The 23,646-nt window shown below is 42.3% G+C and overlaps 4 protein-coding genes across 6 annotated transcripts; 2 read left to right on the forward strand and 2 right to left on the reverse strand.

Annotated features, from left to right (window-relative positions):
- Positions 1-534: 534 nt before the first annotated feature.
- Positions 535-3,579, reverse strand: si:ch211-201h21.5 (uncharacterized protein LOC555526 homolog). The gene is given in 6 exon segments (XM_062395504.1): positions 535-942; positions 1,388-1,524; positions 1,599-1,710; positions 1,791-1,973; positions 2,679-2,869; positions 3,465-3,579. Coding segments are annotated over 5 exon segments (987 nt in total). The 5' UTR covers positions 2,868-2,869; positions 3,465-3,579; the 3' UTR covers positions 535-576.
- A 150-nt stretch (positions 3,580-3,729) lies between these two features.
- Positions 3,730-11,460, forward strand: LOC133960702 (basic immunoglobulin-like variable motif-containing protein). Of its 3 annotated transcripts, XM_062395502.1 has the most exons (11): positions 3,730-3,962; positions 4,079-4,219; positions 4,781-5,337; positions 5,418-5,547; positions 5,796-5,891; positions 6,915-7,019; positions 7,109-7,203; positions 7,280-7,412; positions 8,904-8,987; positions 9,332-9,428; positions 9,519-11,460. In XM_062395502.1, exons 3-11 carry the CDS (start codon positions 4,860-4,862, stop codon positions 9,819-9,821), a joined length of 1,521 nt encoding a protein of 506 aa, XP_062251486.1. In that variant the 5' UTR covers positions 3,730-3,962; positions 4,079-4,219; positions 4,781-4,859; the 3' UTR covers positions 9,822-11,460. The 3 variants fall into 3 exon arrangements, with proteins under 3 accessions (XP_062251486.1, XP_062251487.1, XP_062251485.1); XM_062395503.1 differs by lacking the exon at positions 4,079-4,219 and having other exon boundaries at positions 4,784-5,337; XM_062395501.1 differs by lacking the exon at positions 4,079-4,219 and having other exon boundaries at positions 3,731-3,962.
- zgc:172121 (uncharacterized protein LOC337599 homolog) lies at positions 10,821-16,845 on the reverse strand. Its single transcript, XM_062395505.1, has 8 exons — positions 16,605-16,845; positions 15,149-15,216; positions 14,871-15,043; positions 14,694-14,797; positions 13,771-13,932; positions 13,481-13,686; positions 11,969-12,048; positions 10,821-11,602 (listed from the first exon to the last, which is right to left on the reverse strand). The coding sequence occupies exons 1-8, from the start codon at positions 16,701-16,703 to the stop codon at positions 11,514-11,516; spliced, it is 981 nt and encodes a 326-aa protein (XP_062251489.1). The 5' UTR covers positions 16,704-16,845; the 3' UTR covers positions 10,821-11,513.
- A 499-nt stretch (positions 16,846-17,344) lies between these two features.
- Positions 17,345-23,352, forward strand: dnai2b (dynein, axonemal, intermediate chain 2b). Its single transcript, XM_062394754.1, has 12 exons — positions 17,345-17,575; positions 17,923-18,084; positions 18,694-18,815; positions 18,908-19,050; positions 19,126-19,239; positions 19,320-19,459; positions 19,559-19,681; positions 20,419-20,642; positions 20,728-20,863; positions 20,969-21,115; positions 22,409-22,633; positions 23,034-23,352. Exons 1-12 carry the CDS (start codon positions 17,393-17,395, stop codon positions 23,082-23,084), a joined length of 1,770 nt encoding a protein of 589 aa, XP_062250738.1. The 5' UTR covers positions 17,345-17,392; the 3' UTR covers positions 23,085-23,352.
- The last annotated feature ends 294 nt before the right edge of the window (positions 23,353-23,646 follow it).

Raw genomic sequence — 23,646 nt, forward strand, 5'->3', positions numbered from 1 at the left:
CATTTAACGAGGTGTGGATATGTAGGCGGTGGTTAGTGAATGATTGTCACTATTCACTGTGTTAGTGTCTGTACTTAAGGTATGTTACAGAAGTGAAGTAAAGCATTACCTCCCATTGACACATAATCTATAAAATTCACTGGTTTGTGTACATTGATTGTGAATCAAAAGCACAGTCTAATTTACAGAAGAGCCAGTTCCCTGCACCCGAACACCGAACCTGAGGAGCGTATACATGTCATTGTTGCATAATGGTTTCTGCTCAGGCGTCTGTGTAATACCTTTTTATATACAAACGTGTAGAGCATACTGCATAAAAGTATGCATGTATGTGCACATATGTATACATATCTACATTCACTTACATATATAGACATACTGTACATCGGCATACATGGACTTAAATAATAATGGCATGCTGTACTTTAGTAGAAGCAGTGTTGTTTAACTCAGGGAAAAGTGAGTTTTAGTTATTCACTTATTCACTGATTGAACTTCTAAAATGTTTCTGTATGTCGTGCTCAAAAAACAAAAAAGGGTGTAACCGCTTTATTTACATATCTGTATACAAAAAAGTTACTTTTTACATGGTTGCCTAAGAGACCCCATTAGTAGCTGACCAAACTTGGCAGTATCACACCTAGTCATAACAAACACACTGTGACTCTTCTTCAGCATGTTGGTGCGATCTAGTGCCATCATGCCGCGAGCGATGGAACCCTGCAGCTCCACGCGAACGGGACACTGGATGCTCTCCGTCACCACACTGCCGTCAATGCAGGCGGCCATCGCATAGGCATCATAGGAGACGAAGCACGATCCAAAGTACACGTCTCTCTTGTTCATCAAAGCCTCTTTGGAGTAGGCCCAGCACTTGGATGTTATCATCTTCATGAAGCGTGCGGCTGGTGCATCCTGATTGATCAACTCCTCAAAGAAGTCCTGCACAAGTGAAATCAGGTTAAAGCAAGCAGGGGCGTTGGAACAGGGAATGGTTGATTGAGTTAGTCCATAGCAACATGGAGACTGCGGTGAGACCCTCTTTAAATTCTATGATCAGATACGATGTACAGAGGCTGCAATAACACCATGGGAGGAAATCCCCTGAAACCTTGATCATTCTTTAAGATTTTTGGCCAGATTAGCCAGTTGCTATCAAGTTTTGCTAATCGACGACAAAGACCCAGATCAACACTCAATTGCAAGTTGCCGATCGCTATGTGTGAACTCATCAACTATCAGCGAGCCTTGACCATGGGTCCTTGAAAATTGTGAACTTGACTGAACTTTGGATATAGGCCCCTTCACGTCCTTTTAGCCTGAAGTCCCCGGCTCCTGGAAGTGAGAGAGTCAGACAGACAGGCTTACTAAGATCTATACATCTTACCCATGTCAGTCCGTTCCTGCACGCATATTCCCATGTTGTGATGTATGTAGGGCAGAGAAACTCTTCGAGAACAATAAAGGCTGACTCTGGGTCCATCGCAAAGTTGAACTCTGCACACAGTTTCATATTTCCTATTCCTACAAAGACAAAGAAACGTTACTGATCCCTGCATGTCTGCAATACAAACACTGTGATCATGTCGTGGTATTACCTTCCATGTTGCCCCCCATAATGTACAGATCCTTGAGCTTTTGGGGAAAGCGTGGATCCAGTCTGACAGCCAGTGCCAGATTAGTGAGCGGGCCGAGGGCGACCAAGGAGACCTGTAGAAGGCATGTTTTAGTAGTGCACCACCACCAGAGGGCAGCTGCAGATTACAGGCAGATCACAGTGGGGCCCACACCTGGTTCGGGTTTTCAGACACCAGTCTTATCAATGCATTGGCTGCAGGCTCCTTCTGGATTTTCTCCTCCCATTGTGGATCTTTATCTTCAATCACGTCTCCAAGTCCGTCACTGCCAAAGTGGTCAGTACTTGAGGTACTGTCTATGACCAGAGGGACGCCAGAGCCTCGAAACACCGGAATCTGCAGGACAAAAAGTTCCCATTAGTGCAGTTTTAACTTGGATTTCTTTGTTGACATATTAACCCCTACTGTTCATGCAATCTTATTAAAAATGTCACCATGTTTGAATCAACTCACTTTGCTTCCTGAACACTACAGTGACCAAAAGGACCATTAAAAGCTTTATAGGTTAATAAGTATCATTCTATTGTTTATTTACTTGAGTAAATAATTGTCTGACTACAGCTGTTATCTTCCTGTGATCACTGAAGTGAATGATCCAGAGCCAGATTAGCTGAAAATGGAGCCCGTACAGTATAGATGTTTTGGGGCTGATGACGACAACGATATTAGGAAATAAAAAAAATCTGATATAAATATATGATTCTTAAGATGTCATTATCAAACCCTTGATAACTCCAGTGATTGAGGCTTTGTATTTGACAGCTTAATCCTAAACTTTTATTATAAATGACTATAATCAAAAGTAAGAACAAATAACACCAAATATGTAGAACTTGAATAAAGAAAATAAGCATATTTTTAGGGTAAGGGTTATAAATGCACATATTTAAAAAAAATAGTTTTCATATTATATACTAATCAAAATGAGCTTTTTTGATGAGTGTTAAAATGACCAATGTTTACATTCTCCTGATCCTGGATCCTCTATCCCTCCCGTTCAGGTTGATTCGACTAAATGTCGTGTGTCTTCAGTGAAAATACCTCCTCACGCTCACAGACGGAGAGCACCCTCAAAACATTCTGTCACACATTGTCGACCGCAGCGTTTCCAAACACGCAGGTGAAGCCCAGGATCTGGAGGTTCGGTGCTGCCAAGGCCATGATGATGGCCTGAGCGTCGTCTATGCCACAGTCTGTGTCGATGATCACCAGTTTCTTTGCCATGGTCATCTCTAGGATTCAAGTTTCAGAAATCACTGTCAAAACCGTGCATCGATGAAAGTGAATACCCTTCAGAATGATCTCCTGTCAAAAATATCACTAATAAAGCAACGAGTGGTCATGAGGTGTCTTGTTCTTCCGTGTTTCACCTGAAATGTATTGAGGCAAACTGATGAATCAACGTTTCAGCAGCAGTCAAATGTGATCGTTTTTAATGGTTTAATATTAACCTGTGTTTCTTCAGCTGCTCTAGAGAAAACTAATACAACTATATCAACTACTTCTCTTCCTCCTCCCTTTTCCATCTTTCCCCTTCTGTCTTCTTCTACTCCTCCTCTTCCCTATCTTCTTCTTGGTATAGTCATTCTTCCTCTTCTTCTCCTCCTCGTTCATGTTTGCCTTCTCCTCCTCTCCTCCTCCTCCACCTCTGTCATACACATCACAGAGTCTAAAATATCAAGTCAGCCCAGTGTAGTCAAAGTGACAGGGAAGTGTAATATATAATAGTCTCCTGAGACTAACACCTGTTCCCCTGGGTCCCGCTGGATCAGCCCGTGTTTGAGCTGCGACCAGCTGTCAGATCACAGTGTTTACAGTGTCACTTACCTCCCGCGTGAAGTGAAGTTTAATGAGACTCTTCTGAGAGTGCAGGGACTTCTTTGGAACACCAGGATCGGTCCATTGTTTTCGAGCAGGGGGGGTAAACGGGCTGAGGAAATGCCGTCCATTTTACTAATTAGATTTAATTGAACAATAATTCCATTTACCGTTGTGAATATGTGAATTAAAGATTGGGTTTGACATAAATTTCCAGCTATGTGTTTTCAGTGTCATTACCAAATTGATTTGCTCCAGAACAACCCTGCTCAGAGGACAGAATGGCACGGTCCGTGCGGCGGAGCAGGAAGTCGGTGTCAGCAGCAAGACGGTGCAGGACTAACATGGTGGAATGTTTCACGTTCATGTGCACCGAGCTGTACGCGCGTGAGCAGAGTTTGACATTTGACCGGCTCACAGACACTTTCTGTCGTGACACCTCGCTCCTCGCTGCGAAGGAGACGTAACAGCTGTACACAGGCTTACCAGTGCACAGCGGCGTCACAGGTGAGGTGTCTGTTAATGTTCAGTAACAATAACAACAACAATAGCAGCAGGTTGCTTCCTCACTGTGTGACATATTGTAGGTTAGAGGCAATGCTGTGTGATCCTGTCCTACTTAGCATCATGGCTTCTCGTCCCCGTGCGTGGTGTCACATCATAACAGCCCCAGTGGTACTGAGGCCACCGACGAGCGACACAGACCTCACCCCTCTGCAGGGAGGACCACTGATAGCCAGAGACTCCTATGCCAACTCTGCAATGTGACTACTCATCTGCAATATTACTTTTCATCTGTATTACAATTACAATATAACTACTCATCTGTAATACAGTTATGATATAACTTATCATATGCACAACTATTTGTGTGCTAAATAAGTACGATATAACTATTCATCTGCAGAATTACCGTTTTCCCCCACACTATATTATTCCATGTGCAATATTCCTCATTACTTAACTGCCAGTTTGGTTCAGTTTTTCAAGTAACTTGCTAATTTCTGTCATTTCTATTGCTATTTCTATTAGACACTAGTTCTGCATTTACTGTGAATACACTTCATATATAATTCTATATTGCTTTATTGTCTGTATTTTAAAGTGTGTTACTGTAACCTCAGAGCAAGCTGGAACAAGAAATGACTTGATGTACAGTCTTATTTTATCTTAGCTAACATCACTGTAAGTTCAAACAATGATATTCCGGGTTGTGACTTGGATTGTGTTTGGGATGTGTGTTGAAACACTGTTGTCACCTCCTCAATATCATCCCTTTAAATCTCTGCACTGTTTTTTATAAATGCCTCTCTTCTCATCCCCAGAAGAGACCGCTATCACTTCAGCATCCCAGTCAGCTTCAGCTGTTTCTCCCACCCATCATATATTTAAAGTGGCTGTTCAATGCCGAATACATCAGATGTTCAGGGAGGGAACCTGTCTGGGCCAGAAGAGCCATCAGGGCAGCAGAGGACAGCTGATGTGGAGGAGGGCCGCGGCCTGATCAGCTCGCTGGCCCGGGACGCCGCCAGAGCGAGGAGGGCTTCCAGCGTCGAGCTCCAACTGCCGTGGAACTGCCCGGTCACACACTCCAGAGAAAAGTTCTACACAGTTTGCTCAGACTATGCTTTCCTCAACCAGGCTGCTTCGGTGTATTGTCCCCCGAGCACAGCCAGGGACGATGTACAGATCAAGCAGGATGATGGGTCCACGCTGATGAAGACCAAACCCTCAGTTGACTTCAGCTCTTGTGGGGCCCATGTGGGATCAGACGGGGACTATGAAATGGAACAAGTGTCCTCGGGCAACACCAAACCCATTCTGGCTTGGGAGATCGACACAGTAGACTTCGATGCCGTGCTTATGAGAAAAATAAGAACAAGTAAGAAAGATCTCCTAACTGAAGCCTGTGATATAAATTTGTCAAATTTGTCAGTAAGATAATCTCACACTACATTTCAGGCAATGTGAAGAAATGCAGCACCAAGAAGATGAAGTCATCAGACAGACCCAGCCGCAATCTGCAAGACATCCCTCCTCACGCCTCCATGGAGGAGATCAAACAGCGAAAGGTGCTCGACCTCAGAAGATGGTAATTTTCCAAAACATTTAAATTAATGCACATTAAACAGTTGCAGATGCAAATGCAGGAAACCATAACTTGTACTGGAGAATGCAAGGAGAGGAGTTATATTAAAACTGATTTAGTCAGGCAGTTGGTTTAACATGCACTGTTTTCACTCGTCATTCTTTAGAGGCTTTATACTGGAGAGGACAATATTACATCACATTGTTAATGTGATATAATGGTTTATTCTGTGGATCTGTTCATTATCTCAGGTATTGCATCAGTCGGCCCCAGTACAAGACTTCCTGTGGAATCTCCTCTTTGGTGTCTGTTTGGAACTTTTTGTACAGCACTTTGGGGGCAGGAAGGTGAGCTGCACATTGTGTTATCAATATCATATTAAAATGCAGCTCATGCCAAAGTAAGGTAGGTACAGTGTGTTCATTGGTTTCCTCCTTGACATTAAAATAAGTCACACCCCTCAGTTTGATCTGCTTTGAACAGAACTTAAAGTTCAATAAAGTTGATGCTCTTGACGAGACTGTGTCAGACTCACACCAGCAAATTAAAAGGAATCTCAGTTACAAACTGATTAAAACAACGAGGAATAAGTGAACTGAGTTAAAAATAATTCAGAATAGTGCGCTCTTCTCTTGTTTAGTAACCCCCTCTGTAGCTTTTTTCAGACGTGCACAAAACTTCGGATAACTTCTTGAAGGTGAGAAATGGCCAAGTTAGAGCCTCTGTCCAGCCCCCTGGTAATAAACATCTGATAATTTCCTAATTAACCCCTGTTCACAGCAGGAGATTCTCCGCAGAATTCACCAGCGAGCAGGCGAGTTGATTCTGTCTCTAACATGCAACAGAAACAAAAATGTTGTTTATTGCGTGTTTCTAATATTAGCAATATGTTTTTTGAATTGGATACATTCAACTCTAAAAATGTTGTCATCGGACCAGTTAAAAAGCAGAAAGAGCACAGACAATCTCTTGCTCTGGATCTGAAGGAGATAGCAACACAGTGTTCCCTGAGAGTCTGACATGGTAACTGTCGTCCCTACACCTTCTGCAGCTGTCAGTGTACACGATGAAAAAAAGGCAATTAAATGCACCATGGACATGAGCCAGTTCTTGTTACTCCAGTTCCAGATCAACAGCTGTTCCCTCAGATGCCAGAACACTCCTGTCTTTCAGTCCAAAAATGTAGAACCCGTCAAACAACTGCTGATGCGACAGATCGAAACCAGCGTGATCTGAAACCGGTTGTTCTGTTCTATTGTTCTGGATTGGATTCCTTTTCAACTGGTATCATGTGAGATGATTTGCATATTTTCTGTTGCGCTGAAGTTGCAGTTGCTTATTAATATGTGCACCATTATTTGTGTTGCCAGTCTCCCACCCATCTCTCAGGAGGAGGCTCTGCATATTCTTGGCTTTCTGCCGCCTTTTGAAGAAATAAAGTTTGGTCCTTTCACCGGAAACGCTACTCTAATGCGGTACACAACGTCTCCTTTGCCCTTTTAAAATATCCACTCCATCTCAGGAAACATACCCAACTCCTTAATCCATGCATTTGATCTTACAGGTGGTTCAGACAAATCAACGAAAACTTCAGAATGCGAGGCTGCTCCTACATTCTGTACAAACCCCATGGAAAACACAAGACTGCAGGAGAAACAGGTTAGTCCCACAGCTTCCCCCCCGTTATATATCTGGTTAAAGCTTAAACAAGTAATAACTTGTCTAATCTTTTCAGCGGAAGGAGCGTTGATGAAGCTGACCCAAGGGCTGAAGGATGAGTCCATGGCCTACATTTACCACTGCCAGAACCACTACTTCTGCCCTGTGGGCTTTGAAGCTACACCACTCAAAGCAGCAAAAGCTTACAGGTAGGTCCACCTTTGATTATTGTCATTAGAGTGTTGATTAGTTTTGTGAATCATCAATTAGTTGTTTTGCCCCTCACTTAGTACAACACATAAAGTATGGTATATTATGTCCCTGAGTGACCTATGATAGTGTCTTTGAGGTCCCACCTGCACTTATATACATCTCTCAACAATAGCTACTTCCAGATCGAAGTTAGTTAGTTGTCGAGGGGTTATTTAAGCTTGAGCCTGATTCCATGGTGAGCGATACCCAACCACAACCTGAGCTAACTGCTCATCATGAAGATCATTACATCAACAGGAGACTTTGGACCAGTATACTGCTGCTACTGGGTCAGTAAGCCAAAATTACACATTGTTGAACTCTCAATGCTGCCATGCAGCTGACAAATTGGTTGTGTTGTGGCTTTTCCTTCTGAGCCGACATTGGTGAAGAACCTCTTGCCTATGTTCCCAGACTTTGTTTCGGAGTTGACCTGGACATAGAACAAGCTGCCATCTACCAATGTCTCAAATGGACAATTTGGGGATTTGGATGAAGCTGAGCAGACTGGTTTGGTCAATTCCCCATCTATGGAACCAACTCGGCCCACTCATCCAGCCGTGTCCCATAAGGACGGTGTAGGCGGACCCACAACCCTCCAATCCAAGTCCTGCAGGTTCTGTTCTACACAGCTTGATCATATTTATTGAGCTTAAGCTGGAACCCCTTGTTCACTGAGCTCTGTCATCATGCTCCAGATCCATCGGGCAATGTGTCTGGGGGCATTAGATTAATTTCCGACTGTCTCACTGCGCAGTGCTCTCCTTGGGCTGAGGGATTGTCCACGGTGGTGGCACAGACACGGCTGTAGCTTATTCTGTCTGATGTTTCAGACAGGGACACAGTGGTTTATGGTAGCCATATCTGCCTGTCATGTTAGCTATGAGTGTTCTATATGGCTATATGTGTTGTTAAGAGTGTCAGCCGGCAGAGGTTAGTGATTAAATGCAGCAGCCCCTCATGAAATTTGTCTGCTTGAGGACCTATGCAGTTCTTCCATTGAGCATATTGAGTTTGCAGATATATAATTTCTCTCATACAAGAGTGATTTGCCCCTCGCTTAGACTTCTGCGAAGTGCCTTCATGCTTTGTCTGTGCACCGCTCGTGTACCCAGTTCTCTCCTGATGGCTCCGAAGTTACAGAAAAAAGACTGAAAAAAACAGACCTGGAAAGTTTATGGAAATTAATAGACATTGGTCATTGAAATCGTCACGTGCTGTCTGCATGTGTGCAAGAGACCACTTGCTCTGCTGTCAACACAATTGAGAAATGTTCTCACAGTCAAGCCTCTCTCTCCTTGAATTGTCTGAGCTCTATATTTTATGAACTTTGATCTGTTTCTCAACCTTTGAATTTGATGTTATATAGTTGTTTAACTGTTTGACTGTATAAACACTGTATGAATATCAGTTTTTAAAACAGACAAGTTGTTCTCTGTTGTGCAAAGGGGCCCTCTACCCACAAATGAAATGGAGCACTGGATCCTCATCGGAGAGCCCAGCAGGAAACACCCAGCTATTCATTGTAAAAAGTAAGCTCGGTTTCTCCTCAGTCTCTGCTGAAGTTTATCAGCACTGTTGTTGAGTTGAACATAGCTCAACAGCAGTATGGTTCTGGAAAGAAAAAAATCCCATACATTTTCTGAGAACAGATTCTGATTACCAGCCCTAATATTGTAACTATCCAAGGTAGACTTACCACAAGCTATGAGATTGTGAAACGAGGTTATAAAATCCTATAAAAGCCAAGTGTAAAAGTGATGTTTCTTATCGATAGAGCTAGCTGTAATGTCTACCACAACCTCCAAAAATCCTGTTGGCGGAGCAAAGTAGGCGGTCACCCTAACGCTCTTTACCATGAAACCACTCTTTTCAGGTGGCTGGACATTGTGACTGACCTCAACACACAGAACCCAGAATACCTGGACATTCGTCACACAGAGAGGGGGATCCAGCAGCGCAAAACCAAAAAGGTTCCTCCCCTCACATCTGTTGTTTTAAAAAGTTTGTTCTTTAAGTAAACACATGAAGGATACAACTAATAGACTCTCCCTGGCACACAGGTGGGTGGCAACCTGCACTGCATCATGGCGTTCCAGAGGGTGAACTGGCAGAAGCTCGGCCCCTGGGCAATGAATCTGGAGAACCTGCGCCACGACTTTCACCCCTCCAGCACGGAGCGGGCCCACGGACACGTCCCAGAGGACACGGAGGAGAGTACGTCGAGTAAACGCCTGGCCCACCTGGGACGCTCGCACAGTATGGGAAGTCAGAAAGACACAAGCTGGAAACGCCTGTCCAACACCACAGAGTACAGACAGAAGAGCTCCCCTGACAGCGACCTCCAAGAAGACATCACAGACTGAAAAGTCTCCGCGGGACAAACACGGGAGGACGAAATAACACAATTCTGTACCCTTAAGATACAGTTACAGAAAAAGTCTAGAGTTTTTCTGTAGTTTATCGTCAATATATGTAAAACAAAAAACAATATCAGTCCATCTGTCTGTACGTTCTGGCTTCTCTACCCCGTTTGTGGCACTGAACTCAAAACCCATAAGTTCATACAGAGGATGTTAATGTTTAAAAATGCAACCCTAATATATGGTTTCAAAACGTAATGTCCTAACACCACTGGGCCTTGCAGTTTCTAATCAAACTATATTTAAACAGAAGTGGATTAATACAATTAAGGCTCTTGCGGTTATCCCCCCCACAGCATTATGGAAAAATAAACTACGATTTATAAGTTTGTTATAATGAACTAGCGTTTATAATATCTGAGCAATAATAGAGTTCTGTGTAAAAGGGCATGAGTTCTGGATACACAAGCATTTCTTGTTCGGAGGATAAATGTTGGGATTTGTTCTTAACAAGAAGAATACAAAATAACACCAGACTTCTCTTCTTTTAGTATTAACTTTAGATTTAGATTCAACTCAGCTGTCAGCTTGAAGTTTTAACCTAGTTTGCATTGAATTTAATCAAATATTCTGTGGAAGCTAGTGTTGGTGAGGGTCTGCAAACTGGGGACTGATGCACCAGCAACCATATGCAAGTCAAAGTTACACAATTAGCTACACCTGTGAGCCGTTTTAAATCGATTGCACTATTACTGTCTGACTTTCGAAGCGGCGGACGACACCTTGCAGCCCCATGGAGGACAGATGGTTGCTGTCTGGATGCTTAAGCATCAGTTTCAAATAGTGCAGACCTTCTTTAAAATCCTGGTGACGCATTGCAAACAGAAGAATACTTCAGTGTTAAATAGAGACAGTAGATATCTCCTGACCCAAGCATTGAACCCTTAAAAATGAAGATCAGTGAATCAACACTTCTTAAAGCATGAGTATCACAGGGCTACAGCACTGGAAGGTGTTACTTTTATTTTGTCCACCTGTGTATTTACATTCCCATGTGACAGTCACACTACAAGATTATTTTCATTCGATCAAACCCTTTTCTTTGTGTTAAGTTATGTTTCAGTCACATTGTCTTTACCTCCCTGCTTTGATACTGTATTAGAGCACATTATATTCAGCTCATGCTGTCTTAGGAAACATGACAATGACATATTTAGCTGTGAATTCAGATCAAAGATCATCCCTTCATATTCCATTGTAGAGGTACAGTGAGTGGGCTTGTTTTCTGCCTGACGTACAGTGGTTAGATCAGTGGATATTCCGTTCAGTCCCAAACGTTGTTAAAGCAGCTGTTGTGCTTAGTGAAACCTTCATTGAGATGGTTGCATAGACCCTTCCAGTTTTTAAAAGACGGGATTCTGTACAGAAGTGAAGGTGGAATCCTTCACGCACCTTGACACAAAATGTGAACGACTACATGGTTTTATTTTTTCTGTTTATGTAAACATTTAATTTATTCTTACACTTTTACCAAGAAGTTCTATGTCTTTGTCCCAATACAGATGTCATCGTTTTCCCAACTGGTTTTGATGTAGTGGTATATTTAATTTATTTTACAATAAATGAAGGTTTTTACAAACTCCCAGAACAGACTTCTTTGTCTTTGTCACAATCACTGTTACAGTTTCAGTCCAGTCACTCTGCAGAGGCTGCAGAGGTACAACTTCCTTTTAAATGTTGTCGTAAGTCTTTAATGTGAGCAGGACCAATACGGCAGCAGCCTCCTAATGGACAGAGAGAGAGAGAGAGAGAAGCTCTTCAGAGTGAAAGACTGATGCAAAGATTCAAGATTCAAGAATTTATCATCAAATGCACAGTGATAACATTAAGCAGTCGCTGGCTCTCTTCTAACAATGCTCAAGAATTAATAACAAAAAAAAACGAAATTTGAATAAAATAGTATAAAATAGAATATCAAAAATTTAAAATAGAAAATAAATATATATCTAAATATATATATACAGCTGAAGAAAAAACAGTAGTGCAATTACGTGCAATAGTGCAAATATGCCATGGGGCTTGTTTAGTGGAGTAATTGCAGTTCGGAGAAGTTTAAAAGACAAAAGAGAAGAGAACAAAGTTCTTCTTACCTATTAAGAAGGCACCTTGCCTCATCCATGTATGACTGAGTTCAAGTATTGATGCTGATGCTTTTCCTGGAGTCATCCACCTTTGTAGGGAAAAAGAAACAGATGTTGTTGTGTGCCTCTGTGCACATTGGAAAAGTAAAATTGTATGTATAGTAACTAAAAGTATGTTTTTCTTAACCCTAGTCAAAGTTTTAAGACAGAGGATATCGCACCTTGTACAGATTGTTGAGCCCTATGAGGCAAATTGTGGTTCGTGAATATGTGTCTGTTAGTGTGTGGCATTGTTTTTAAAAGTCTAAGGGAAATTGCTGCCATTCACATCCTCACAAATCCACATTCTGAGACGTCGCTGGTTACTGCACTATCTGCCTCAAGTCTGTTTTTTTTTTAATTTTGTTTCGAATAAAAAATTTAAAAAGACTTTATGTTAACACACCAAGCAAGTTGAAAGTAGATTGGATGGAATCTAGTCAAGAAAATCGAAAGACAGACTGAAAGAAATCTGAACGATATATAGGATTTTTCATTGGAAAGTCACCGGCCTCAGTTAAATTAGATTTCTTCTGATCATTTGATTTCAACTATATTCTGATACATAGAATCATGAAATATTTTACTCTCTATTATCCTAAATATGAAGCCGCAAAGAGCATGGTTGGGTACAAATGAGTTAAAATAAGTAAACAAGTCAGAGAGCAGCCTCACTAACATTATCTATGTATCTCAGGTTTCCTTTAATGGATTTCCTGACTATCCTGTTGTAAGATGCTGTATTATTTTCATGGAGAGATTCTCAGTCTCTTATCCACCAAATGGAAAGAGATTCTTGGTTTGGGATCTGTTTTCAATCAATAGATGAAATGTTAAAACGCAGACTGACTGATACAGGGGTAATTAGCTACTATGGTGGTGAGGAAAACATTGCCTTTACACAAGAGCCCAATTTTTCCTTAATCTCTATATGCGTTTGACATTATGTCACATCTGTTGATAAAAATACAGAGGCTGTTAAAGCTGTGACCTTATTATTAAAACGTCATAGCTGTTCAAATTCAGGGGCTGCATCCTTCGGGGATGTGTCTACTTGGCGTAAAAAGATTACCTCCTCCGTGGGCCCCACTGATGAGACGGTCTGGTCTACAGAAAAGGATATGGTTGCCTAGCAACAGAGCTGGAGTTGAACATTACGAAATCATTTTAATGCCCCTTGTTTTTTTAACACGTGTACTGTGAACTGTTCCAGGGAGATAGAGCCTGATCCTAACGTGCTTGAGTATCAGGATCATCGCTTGCCAGTCCCATTACCTCTTTGAAAATGGTTTGTCACTGAAGCCCAATGAATCCTGGGATAGGTTGGGCCGTGAAGGATCCTTTATTTCTTTTGGATGTTAGGATTCATTTCTCAGCTGCATTTGAAGGAGCCTTTAAAATGAGACAGTCTTGCCGCGGAGACGGAATCAGTCTTTAAATGCAGCCCCTGAATTGAGACACAGCTCATGACTTCGGACTCACCCCTGCTCTGTGTCCCACTCCTCTCCACTGTTGGGGTACACCACCCAGCTCATATCTGGGCTCAGCAGGGAGCCTGCAGAGTCCAGCAGCTGCTCCACCAGTCCTGGAGAGCAGCAGTTGACTCCTACAGCGACCAGTTGTAGGGATCTGTTAGCAATCTTCACTGCGTCTGTGAACGGGCTGCCGTCTGATATACACCTCCCATCCTGAGAGTATTTGTACAGACCGTGAGTCACTTTAAAACTCTAATGGATCAACATTAATTTTATACTCTTCATGTACAAGGTTACCTTACAGGAGAAGGAGAGCCAGGCGTTGGTGTTGGGAAACTCTCTGAGAAGCTCCACCAGAGCCTCTGCCTCTTTGATACTTGGGATTGTCTCAAAAGCAATGAGGTCAGCTCCTGCTGCTGCTAGGCAACCAATCTGTGGCCGATGCCATTCTTTAAGTTCCTTTGGGGGAAAAAGAAATCCTGAGATTCTTAAAATCAAGTTAATTACACTAGTATCAAGTTACAGTCACCTCTACCAAAGAGGTTAAAATCAAAAATACAGAATAAATGAAACTTGTTGGAAGGGGCCTGGGCCTGGGAGGAACCCTGTTAATGAATCTCAAGAAAGAATTAGGCCCATTGTGTGAGGTCAGGGTTGTTGTCAGGGTCTGGGCAAGGGGAGGAGGTGTGAAGGGGAGATTGTTTAAGGTGTGGCTGTATCCAAGGAAATCCCTTTGTTTGAGAACATGTTGCTATGCACCAGTATGTTTGTTTAAATTTATTGTGCCAATTGTTTAAGAATTTATTTCTACTCTTTGTTTTAATGTTGGTCTTTCAGCACCCTAAATCACTTTATGTTTTTGAAGTTAACTAGTTCCTACTGACCCCTAATGTTTGGTGGTGACATATGTGTGAGAAATGTGAAACAGGTCTTCAGATGCTGTGTTGACATCATTTATGTCGGTCACTTCCTGTATAACATAATATACGCGCAGATCCAGGAAATGTGTTGCACTTTCTTTAACCATGCTTTATGACAAATAAAACACGTAGGACCGATTCTCTTTTCTTTTATTTCTACTATAAGAACTAGACAATCGTGTGAAGGGGGAGCTATGCACTAGTGTAGGTACCATTCAGGTCCTGTATGTTTCAACTTCACACGGCATCCGTAATGACTTTAAATGAACCAGTATGAGCACAGCAAGAAGAACCACTCGCCTCAATACTCATCTTCTCTGCATACGCCCCAGTGTACTCTGAACCATTGTGCAGAAAAGCCCCATATGGTCCAACAGAGCCGGCCACCAGGGGACATCTTTGCTCTGAGGAGATAAACAAATCACAACATTCAAATAGCACACAGCTCAGAGGATTTCCGAGTGTCTTAGTCTGTACCTGTTGCAGGGCTCTCAGAGACAAATCTCTTCACGGACTCTTTGGCCAGGTGAACACCAGACATCAACAGCTCTCTGGCACATTCAGAGCTCACGTCCATGTGAGTGACGAACCCTGGGATACTTGCCTGGTATGTGGCTGTGGTGATAACATCAGCTCCACTGCGCAGGAAACTGTAGTAAAATAGAAATAGAAAACACATTGTTTCTACAGTTGATTATTATTTATACACCTCTATTCTACTGACTCTGCTACCGCTCTATTTCCTGTGGACCCACCTGTAATGAGCCTCTCTTATGGCCTGGGGATTAGTGTGCAACAGTCTGGCACTCCACAAAGGATCTCCCTATGTGTGAGACACACAAGAAACATAAGTCTATATCTTAAACCACTGATGATATAAAACTATTAATCCCTTTTTTTATATACAGAGTTGGATTTCTTGGTGTGTAGTGCTGGGCGATATGGGCAGAAATTATATCAAGTTAAAACTGTTCATATCAGTCAAACAAATGACTTAGTTCTCTTAAATTTTTAGACGGAATTTTGCCCTAGAGTGAAGGTTGTGGTTTTCAGCTCTTCTTTATTACATTACATTTTATTTAGCTGACACTTTTATCCAAAGCGACTTCTGTCATTCTTTATGAGCAGAGAATGACAAAAACTTGACAAACAGCCAAAATATTTTACAAATCTGAGGTCGATCAATGATTTATTATACCTCCCCACTGTGCATAAGAATTGTATTGATGTATTGAACCTTTGTTATATTGCTACTGATATAATTTATGATATTGTTTATTGCCCAGCCATATCTACTTGCATATAAACAACCTTTGAACCTGTATCACTCGACGCATGAAGCTATGTATCAGAGAGTTGAAAAGTTACTACTTTGTACTTGCTTGGTTACTGAAGCTAAGTAAAGAATAAGTGGCTCAGCATCATACTTGACATTTCAATTTTGTATTACTTTATATCTTGTCTCCATTAAACAAATTTCAGCAGCTGTAGTTGCTTTAAAGAGTAATAGTAGTTGTACTGCAGGAAATAGCATTAAAAAGTAGCATTTTTTAATTTTTAATTTTCAATAATAAAGCACTGACAGAGCCATTCTGACTGCAGAGTGAGTACTTTTACTGGTACTCTACAGCTCAGCTACCTTTTCTTATCAATATTTACACAGTTCATTCAGATATTTTAAAATCATTTAGAAGTTTTAATATTAACATTCTAACTTCTAATGCTCCTAAATCAGATTTACACTTTAGAGAATAGCTCTTTTAAAAATGTCATTCTACTATTTCCATTGAAACACAGCTTTATGCCATATCAGTATGATCAGTTAGTTCCAACAGTGTTCACTTGGTCACCTCAGCAGGAATACAAAGGGCATTATCCTACATTTGAATTTATAAAGATGAACCTTTATCTGATAGCCTGGATGCCAGACGAATTTAGCCCCGCCCACAACATTTTTGGTCGGGCAGTTCTGATTATTAATAATCAATTAATTGATAATTCTGACTAGAATTGTGAGTCTGACAACGTCGTGTAAGTGTACTAAAATGCATAGAGATATTTTTGGCCTAATAACATAAACTAGCTGGTTATAAATATGAACCTGTGCACTGCAGCCTACCTGCATAATAAGATCATACATATTTAAATGTGAAATCCCTGCTGGCTGGGGGGTTAGACACCGGTGTTTATGTATGGAGCAGTAAGCTGTACCTGTAATTGTATTCCTTGTGCCTCCAGTTCAGTCGCTAGTCCTCCATCCAGAATCACAGGTTGATTATCAGCCATGTCAGCTCTCAGACGTGAAGCCATAGAGAAACACCGGTTTTATCTGCGTCTGTCTAGGTTGTAACTATTTTTATAACACAGAATACTGACAAACACACACTCCTTACAGTGAGATGGATACACACACGAGGTCGCTCTGTAAACTGTTGTTGTTCCGGGTTACAGAGGACGGTGAAATGGTGCGTTTACAGCGGCTCGAAACTTTAAATTATTGAGGCAATTCCGCTCTTAACTTTTGCACTGTATCACCGCTAGATGTCGCATTACACAATGTTGTGACGCATGCGGAAGACGAACAGTGTTGTATCATAATATAATTCAGCTCGTGAATGACTGAATCGTTGTGACTTTATACTTCTCTCACTGACATGTGAAATCACCACGTGAACAAGAACACAGCACCTTCCAGTCGGGCTTTTCCCTAATGTGACATTTTCTTTACTCATCTACTTTTTTTATATTATATGTACATGTTACTAACGGAGCCTAACATGTACGGATGCTACAGTATGTTTGTTGTTATTTATATACAACCCTTGATTTATATTACAGCTTTTTCATTAGTTGAGTTGTATTTCCACATCTTGAACGGAGCGTTACAGTGGGTCATGAACGCATCTCGGTTTTTCGCCACCGTTACTATAGAAACGGAGCACAGCATTCCCGCGGGTCACGGTGGACCAGTGGACCAGAGGATCGGTACCAGAGATTCCATGGAGATCGTCCATGTCTACACGAAGCTCCGCGGGGAGCTCGGCCGCCAGTGTCTGTTCTCGGACCGGCCTGCTGAGCTGCTGGTGGACGTACTCCCGGACCCGAGTCTGGGTCAGGAGTTCATCCTGAAAACCCCCAGAGAGCAGGCCCAGCAGGTGGGCTGCGACATGTCAGAGCACCAGGTGAGACTCACTGTGGGACAGACACACTCGTCTGAAACACGTTCTGATTTGTTCAGGTGGATTTGGTGCCAATAAGGAGAACCAAGGGTTTTATCACTGTTGAGTTTCAGAAAGTGTGGAATAGGTCTGGTGGACAGGTAGGGCTGGGTGTCATCCATCCTTATTGTTCAATTTACAGAAGATATGCAGAGAGGAGGTATGTAGATTATAAACAGAATGGGCCCCAGGACAGAGCCCAGGGAAACACCAGTAGTGACTAGACATGGCCGGTCAACCCCTGGAGAGATTAATTAATGTCCTTCAAATGATAGGTGATTACATCTGTATTAAGTAGTACAATTCTACAGGTGAACACGGAGCGCTTTGAGTCCAACAGCTGTGGGATTAATCATGTGGAGGGGGGCTGGCCCAAAGATGTCAACCCTGAGGAGATGGAGCAAACCATCCGTTTCAGGAAGAAGGTGGAAAAAGATGAGGGCTACAGCAACAGCGTCCTGCAGCTGGCCAGTGTAAGATCCACATTCAACTCAGTCCACATCAGTCCAAATCCATCCACTTTACCTCAGTCCACCACAGTCTGCATCAGTCCACATCTAACAAGTTCACTTCAGTCCATATCCACCCACTTTACCTCAGTCCACTTCAGTCTGCATCAGTCCACATCCACCCACTCTACCTCAGTCAACAACAGTCCTCATCCACCGATTTTACCTCAGTCCACCTCAGTCCGCATCAGTCCACATCCACCCACTTTACCTCAGTCCACATCAGTCCTCATCCACCCACTTTACCTCAGTCCACCTCAGTCCGCATCAGTCCACATCCACCCACTTTACCTCAGTCCACATCAGTCCTCATCCACCCACTTTACCTCAGTCCACCTCAGTCCGCATCAATCCACATCCACCCAGTTCACTTCAGTCCACATCCACCCACTTTATCTCAGCCCACCCCGTCCATATCAATTCACATTCACCTCAGTCCACATTGAATCCTCATTGCTTTGCTCTTATTCACTTTCACTGTGCGTAAAGTGGCTGTCAGCAGATGAGAGGAACGTGTCTACGGCTGTGATGTCACTGTATGATTTCACCATGTAATGTCCTGGTTTGGTGCAGGTAATGGAGCACTGCATCAGACAGAACAATGCTGTGGACATCTACCAGGAGTACCTGGAGGAGGAGGAGGAGGAGGAGGAAATTCAGGAGCCACCCTCCGCCAAGACCATCAACGTTTTTAGGTGCAACTCTCAACAAATTGATGTACAGACGGTGACTGATTGATCACTGAGGTTGTTTTGTTCATTGCAATCCCTCTCCTTTGTGCCTACAGAGATCCTAATGAGGTGAAACGTACCATTACTGGTCTGTCATGGCATCCGGACAGCGGCAGAAAGCTGGCAGCCGCCTACTCCTGCCTCGAGTTCCAGAAAACGTCCAAAGACATGAGCCTGGACTCCTACATCTGGGACATTGGTGGGTGAGAAAGCAGCTGAATTCAAAAGCACCACAGATTTCAGTCTGTTCACAAATGAATGATGTATGTTTCAGAGAACCCAAACAGACCAGAGATGACACTCAAGCCGACATCTCCACTTATCTGTCTGGATTATAATCCCAAAGATTCACACACTCTGGTAGGAGGCAGCTTCAATGGGCAGATCGGTACGTTCAGGTCCAGACTGACAGGCAGTGATTTTCTGTCTGTGACAAGTTTTATAAAGATGCAACTGTGTTGGTTTTAGCTTACTGGGACACCCGGAGAGGCAGCCAGCCTGTGGAGTTTTCCTCTGTGGAGCAGAGTCACAGGGACCCGGTCTACAAAGTCGTCTGGCTGCAGTCCAAGACTGGAACTGATGCATTTTCTGCCTCCACGGATGGACAGGTAGACTTATGATTGTTTGAATAAGCATATCAGGCTGAAGAAGCCTAAATAGGACCAGGGAACTTATCTTTAAAAAATACTTCCTCCTCTATCCGTCAGGTACTGTGGTGGGATGTTCGCAAGTTGAGTGAGCCCACAGAGCGTCTGGTTCTGGACCTGGGCAGGGAGGGGAACCTAAATCGGGCTTTAGGAGCCGTCTCACTGGAATTTGAAGCCACCATGGTGAGTTTCTGTTATTCTACCCAGCATGGAGCTCAAGATGTGACAAGGCCCCCATGTACTCTGTCCTTTAGCACTGTTGCTTCACAGCAAGAAGGTTCTTGGTTCAAATCCTGATTCGGCCGGATTCCTTCTGTGTGGAGTTTCTCCCACAGACCAAGGACAAAGAGAATAGGGTTAGGTAAGAAGATAAGAGTGAATGGTTGTTTTTAGTTAGTTCAGTTGTTCTCTGTATGTTGGCCCTGAGATTGGCCGCTGCCCAGGATCCACCAATGTACTGTACACTGAGATTAGTTCCAGCTGTAAATGAATATGATGGTTGTAGATCTCATTGAGAAAGTGATGGGATTTCTGCCAAGTTAGAACATAAAGATTCAAAGGAATGCAATATCTATTTATCACACAGAGCAATCAAAAGCAGCTGTCATCAGAAAGTAGAGGAATAAGTTATTGATGCAATATAATCAAAAACAATTCAGACATTTATGATGTAAATAAAATGGTAAACATATCCAATAAATGTTTTGTAAATGTAAATATTCCAAAAATAAAGAAAGATAATGCAGACAAAAACACAATAATGGATAACTTAGATTTTCTTGGTTTTACCAACACCCAGAAAAGATTTGAAAAAAGAGAAAAGTCCTTATAGCTTAAAAGAAACAGGAAAAAAAAGGTTTAGCAGTTTCATCTCAGACCCTGTGTTTCTGTCTTTGTTACTCTGTCCTATGTCTTTGCAGCCCACTAAGTTCATGGTGGGGACAGAGCAGGGTATCGTCGTCTCCTGTAACAGGAAGGCAAAGACACCGGCGGAGAAAATTGTTTGTACGTACGATGGTCACCACGGACCCATCTACGCCCTGCAGAGGAATCCCTTCTTTCCCAAGAACTTCCTCACCGTGGGGGACTGGACGGCTCGAATCTGGTCTGAGGACATTAAGGAATCATCCATCATGTGGACCAAGTAGGACTCAGACCCTCCACTCTACCTTCTGCTCAGTTTGGGTCAAACTTAGACCAGATTTTAACATCCAGTTTTGTTTCCTCAGATATCAGATGTCGTTCCTGACAGATGCCTGCTGGAGTCCAGTCAGACCCTCTGTCTTCTTCACAGTAAAGATGGACGGTGTCTTGGACGTCTGGGACATCCTTTTCAAACAGAACGACCCCACACTCAGTCTCAAGGTGCTCTTATCTACCCCATAAAAAGTAAATATCATTGTTGTTTGTTGTTAATGTTGTTGTTTGTTATTAATGTTGTTGTTCGTTGTTGTCCCTGGTTGTCCTTAGGTGTGTGACAAGGCTCTGAACAGCCTATGCATTCAGGATAACGGGCGTTTGGTGGCGTGTGGTTCTCAGCAGGGCGAAGCCACGCTGCTAGAAATCTGCTCTGGACTGTCGACGCTCCAGAAGAACGAGAAGAATCTACTGGCTGCTGTGAGAAACACTGACACACCTGCAGATACATGTTTAATTCCCTAATCTTAGCTTTAGGAAAACTGCGTCTAGGGTGAAGATGTTCAGAAACTCAATGTCAGTGCTGTCATTTTTAGAGGGAACACTTAGGTTTGGGCCTGTGAGGTCCAAGTGTGCACCTTTGTTTACATGAGGCGCTTTAGTGGTGTGCCCCAGGGTTGGGTTTTGGGTCCAATTTTATTTTCATGCTCCCCCTGGATCACATCATAAACAAGCATGGTGTTTCATTTCATTTCTATGCTGATGACACGCAGTTGTACCTGGCAGTTAGACCCACAGAGCCTCGTATGCTGTCTTTCTGAGATTAAGAGCTGGAGGTCCAGAAACTTTATGCAGCTGAATGCAAACAAAAGTGAGATTGTTTTTAATTGGACCTGACCACATAACCAAACAAATACTGCCACCTGCTGGTCTATTATTGGATTAGAATCAAACCTGATACAAGGAACCTTTGTGTATGGTTAGACAGCATTTTAACTCTTGAGCAACACAGCAAGGCTAAAAGTACATTTTACTAGATTTTACATACTTTTATTTCATCACGCCTTAACTAAAACAGCATCCTTACACTGACCCCCTGATGTTTTAGTAATTAAAACTGTTAAGGTCTCCATGGCTTTTCTTCAAGCTACATATCAGACCTTTTATTATTTTATGAGCTGGCACGTACAATGAGATCCTCAGGCAGAGGTCGTCTGGTGTTCCAGATTAAAAGCTAAAGGGTCAGCTGAGTCAGTTGGGTCAGTGAATTTAAATTAATTAAATCCCTTGTTGGAACAAACCTTTATCAGACAGCCTTTCCTGATTATACCTGACATTTTAAATTTGTTGAATTTAATCTTTAAAAACGTATCTTCTTTTAATATTTGTGATACCTAATTGCTGTGGTCTGTTTTATTTTGCTGCCTTTGTAGAGCACATTGAAGTGCTCTACACTCAAATCTACAGTTACACTTTCACTATATTGAAAGATAGTTGCATCAGATCCAATCCCTCTTCTCGATGCAGAATTTAGGAGGGGAAACATCTTTTGATAAATTCCCATGTGGATGTGGCCTCGGAGAAAAAGTGATGAAACTGTTACAGCTTCAAAAACGGCTTAATTCACAACACAGGGAGTGAAGCTCTGGACAGTTTACTGTAAATTACAGATGTTACTGTAGCAGGAGCACCTGTGGAGCATCCCAGAGGTTCCACCGTGAAATAGGAAAAAGCTGAAACTTCTCAGGCATCACTGTGTTTCTGTATTTCCAGATGTTTGAGCGTGAGACAAAGCGAGAAAAGATCCTGGAGTCTCGGCAGAGAGAGATTCGCCTGAAGGAGAGGAGTCGATCCGAGCAGAGCAAAGAGGAGGAAGGAGGTCAGGAGGAGGGAGAGGAGAGTCCTGATCAGCTGATCATCAGAGCCGAGAACGACTTCTACAGCATGGTGGAGATGGAGCAGAGGAGAAGGAAGGAGAGGGAGGATGAATCAAACCAGGTGCTTCATCGCCTCATTCGCTCATGTCTTTCCTTGGTCCTGCTTTGTCCTCATTGGTCCTGCTTTGTCCTACTTTATTCTGTATTTCCAGATACACGATTGCATACACCTTTGGTTAAAACTAATCAACCCCCCAAAAAACATAGATATTCATAAAACATATTTTCACACCGTCAGGAACATTCTACTCATGTGGAAAAACAACCCTCCTTTACTGTTATCATTTGAAATTAAAGAAGTAAGATTTTAATTTCAGATTTTTTTTAATTCAGCCTTAGAACCATTGGTTAGTAAAACATGAAGTCCTCAGGTTTTCCGATATTAAACAGTGAATTGTGTTTTTCTACCCAGCAGCAGCAACTTCCCTCAAACTGACGCTTAAAACGATTATGTTTTTCAGGAGAAAGACGTCTGTGAAGAAAAAGAAGTGAAAGACGAGGCAGAAACTTAATATAAACATGTTTCTCTCCAAAAATGTATTGTGTTTCAAGTGCATGTTGTAATAAAATGAGTGTTTTCAGTTTTCACCCGTTTGAAATGTTCATTGACTAAATTTCTGTGAATCACACGAGGACACGTTTTACAAGAAAAGATTTATAGAAGACAGGAGGATGAAGGAAATAAAACAAATAAGACCAGCAGTTTTGTAATCTAACATTCTTCTGATTTGAGGTGTTTTGTACTTCTAATAAAGATACTTTTTGTACTTTATTCCAAGACCAGATGAAACAAGGTGGTGTCAGTATTTAAATCCTTGAATTGATTCCACTATTAATGGCTCAGCTGTTTATCTGAACGTGATTTACTGAGTTGATTTATATATTTTTCAATTGAAGGTTTTTATACAACGAGCATGATTAACTCAGTTGTTTTTAATATTAATGATGAAGTGGATCAATAATCTGCCTTAGTTCCCAAACACTTGTTGCAACCGTGACAGCTGCCTCCAAACAGTGTGGCATCAAAGGAAGCTGCCTCCTTTTAGACAGTGTGACACCACACCACACCGCCTT

This window comes from Platichthys flesus, chromosome 9 (assembly GCF_949316205.1).
Source record: "Platichthys flesus chromosome 9, fPlaFle2.1, whole genome shotgun sequence".
Taxonomy (NCBI): Eukaryota; Metazoa; Chordata; class Actinopteri; order Pleuronectiformes; family Pleuronectidae; genus Platichthys; species Platichthys flesus.

Excerpts from the sequence above, each read along its gene's own strand:
- dnai2b (XM_062394754.1), top strand. The coding sequence starts at position 17,393 with ATGGAGATCGTCCATGTCTACACGAAGCTCCGCGGGGAGCTCGGCCGC. Across the intron at positions 18,816-18,907 it reads AAGACCATCAACGTTTTTAG|AGATCCTAATGAGGTGAAAC; the intron begins GTGCAACTCTCA and ends TTGTGCCTACAG. Across the intron at positions 21,116-22,408 it reads AGAAGAATCTACTGGCTGCT|ATGTTTGAGCGTGAGACAAA; the intron begins GTGAGAAACACT and ends CTGTATTTCCAG.
- zgc:172121 (XM_062395505.1), bottom strand. The coding sequence starts at position 16,703 with ATGGCTTCACGTCTGAGAGCTGACATGGCTGATAATCAACCTGTGATT. Across the intron at positions 14,798-14,870 it reads CTCTGAGAGCCCTGCAACAG|AGCAAAGATGTCCCCTGGTG; the intron begins GTACAGACTAAG and ends TTATCTCCTCAG. Across the intron at positions 12,049-13,480 it reads GAGTGGGACACAGAGCAGGG|GTGGATGACTCCAGGAAAAG; the intron begins GTGAGTCCGAAG and ends TTCCCTACAAAG.
- LOC133960702 (XM_062395502.1), top strand. The coding sequence starts at position 4,860 with ATGCCGAATACATCAGATGTTCAGGGAGGGAACCTGTCTGGGCCAGAA. Across the intron at positions 7,020-7,108 it reads GGAAACGCTACTCTAATGCG|GTGGTTCAGACAAATCAACG; the intron begins GTACACAACGTC and ends TTGATCTTACAG. Across the intron at positions 8,988-9,331 it reads CCAGCTATTCATTGTAAAAA|GTGGCTGGACATTGTGACTG; the intron begins GTAAGCTCGGTT and ends CACTCTTTTCAG.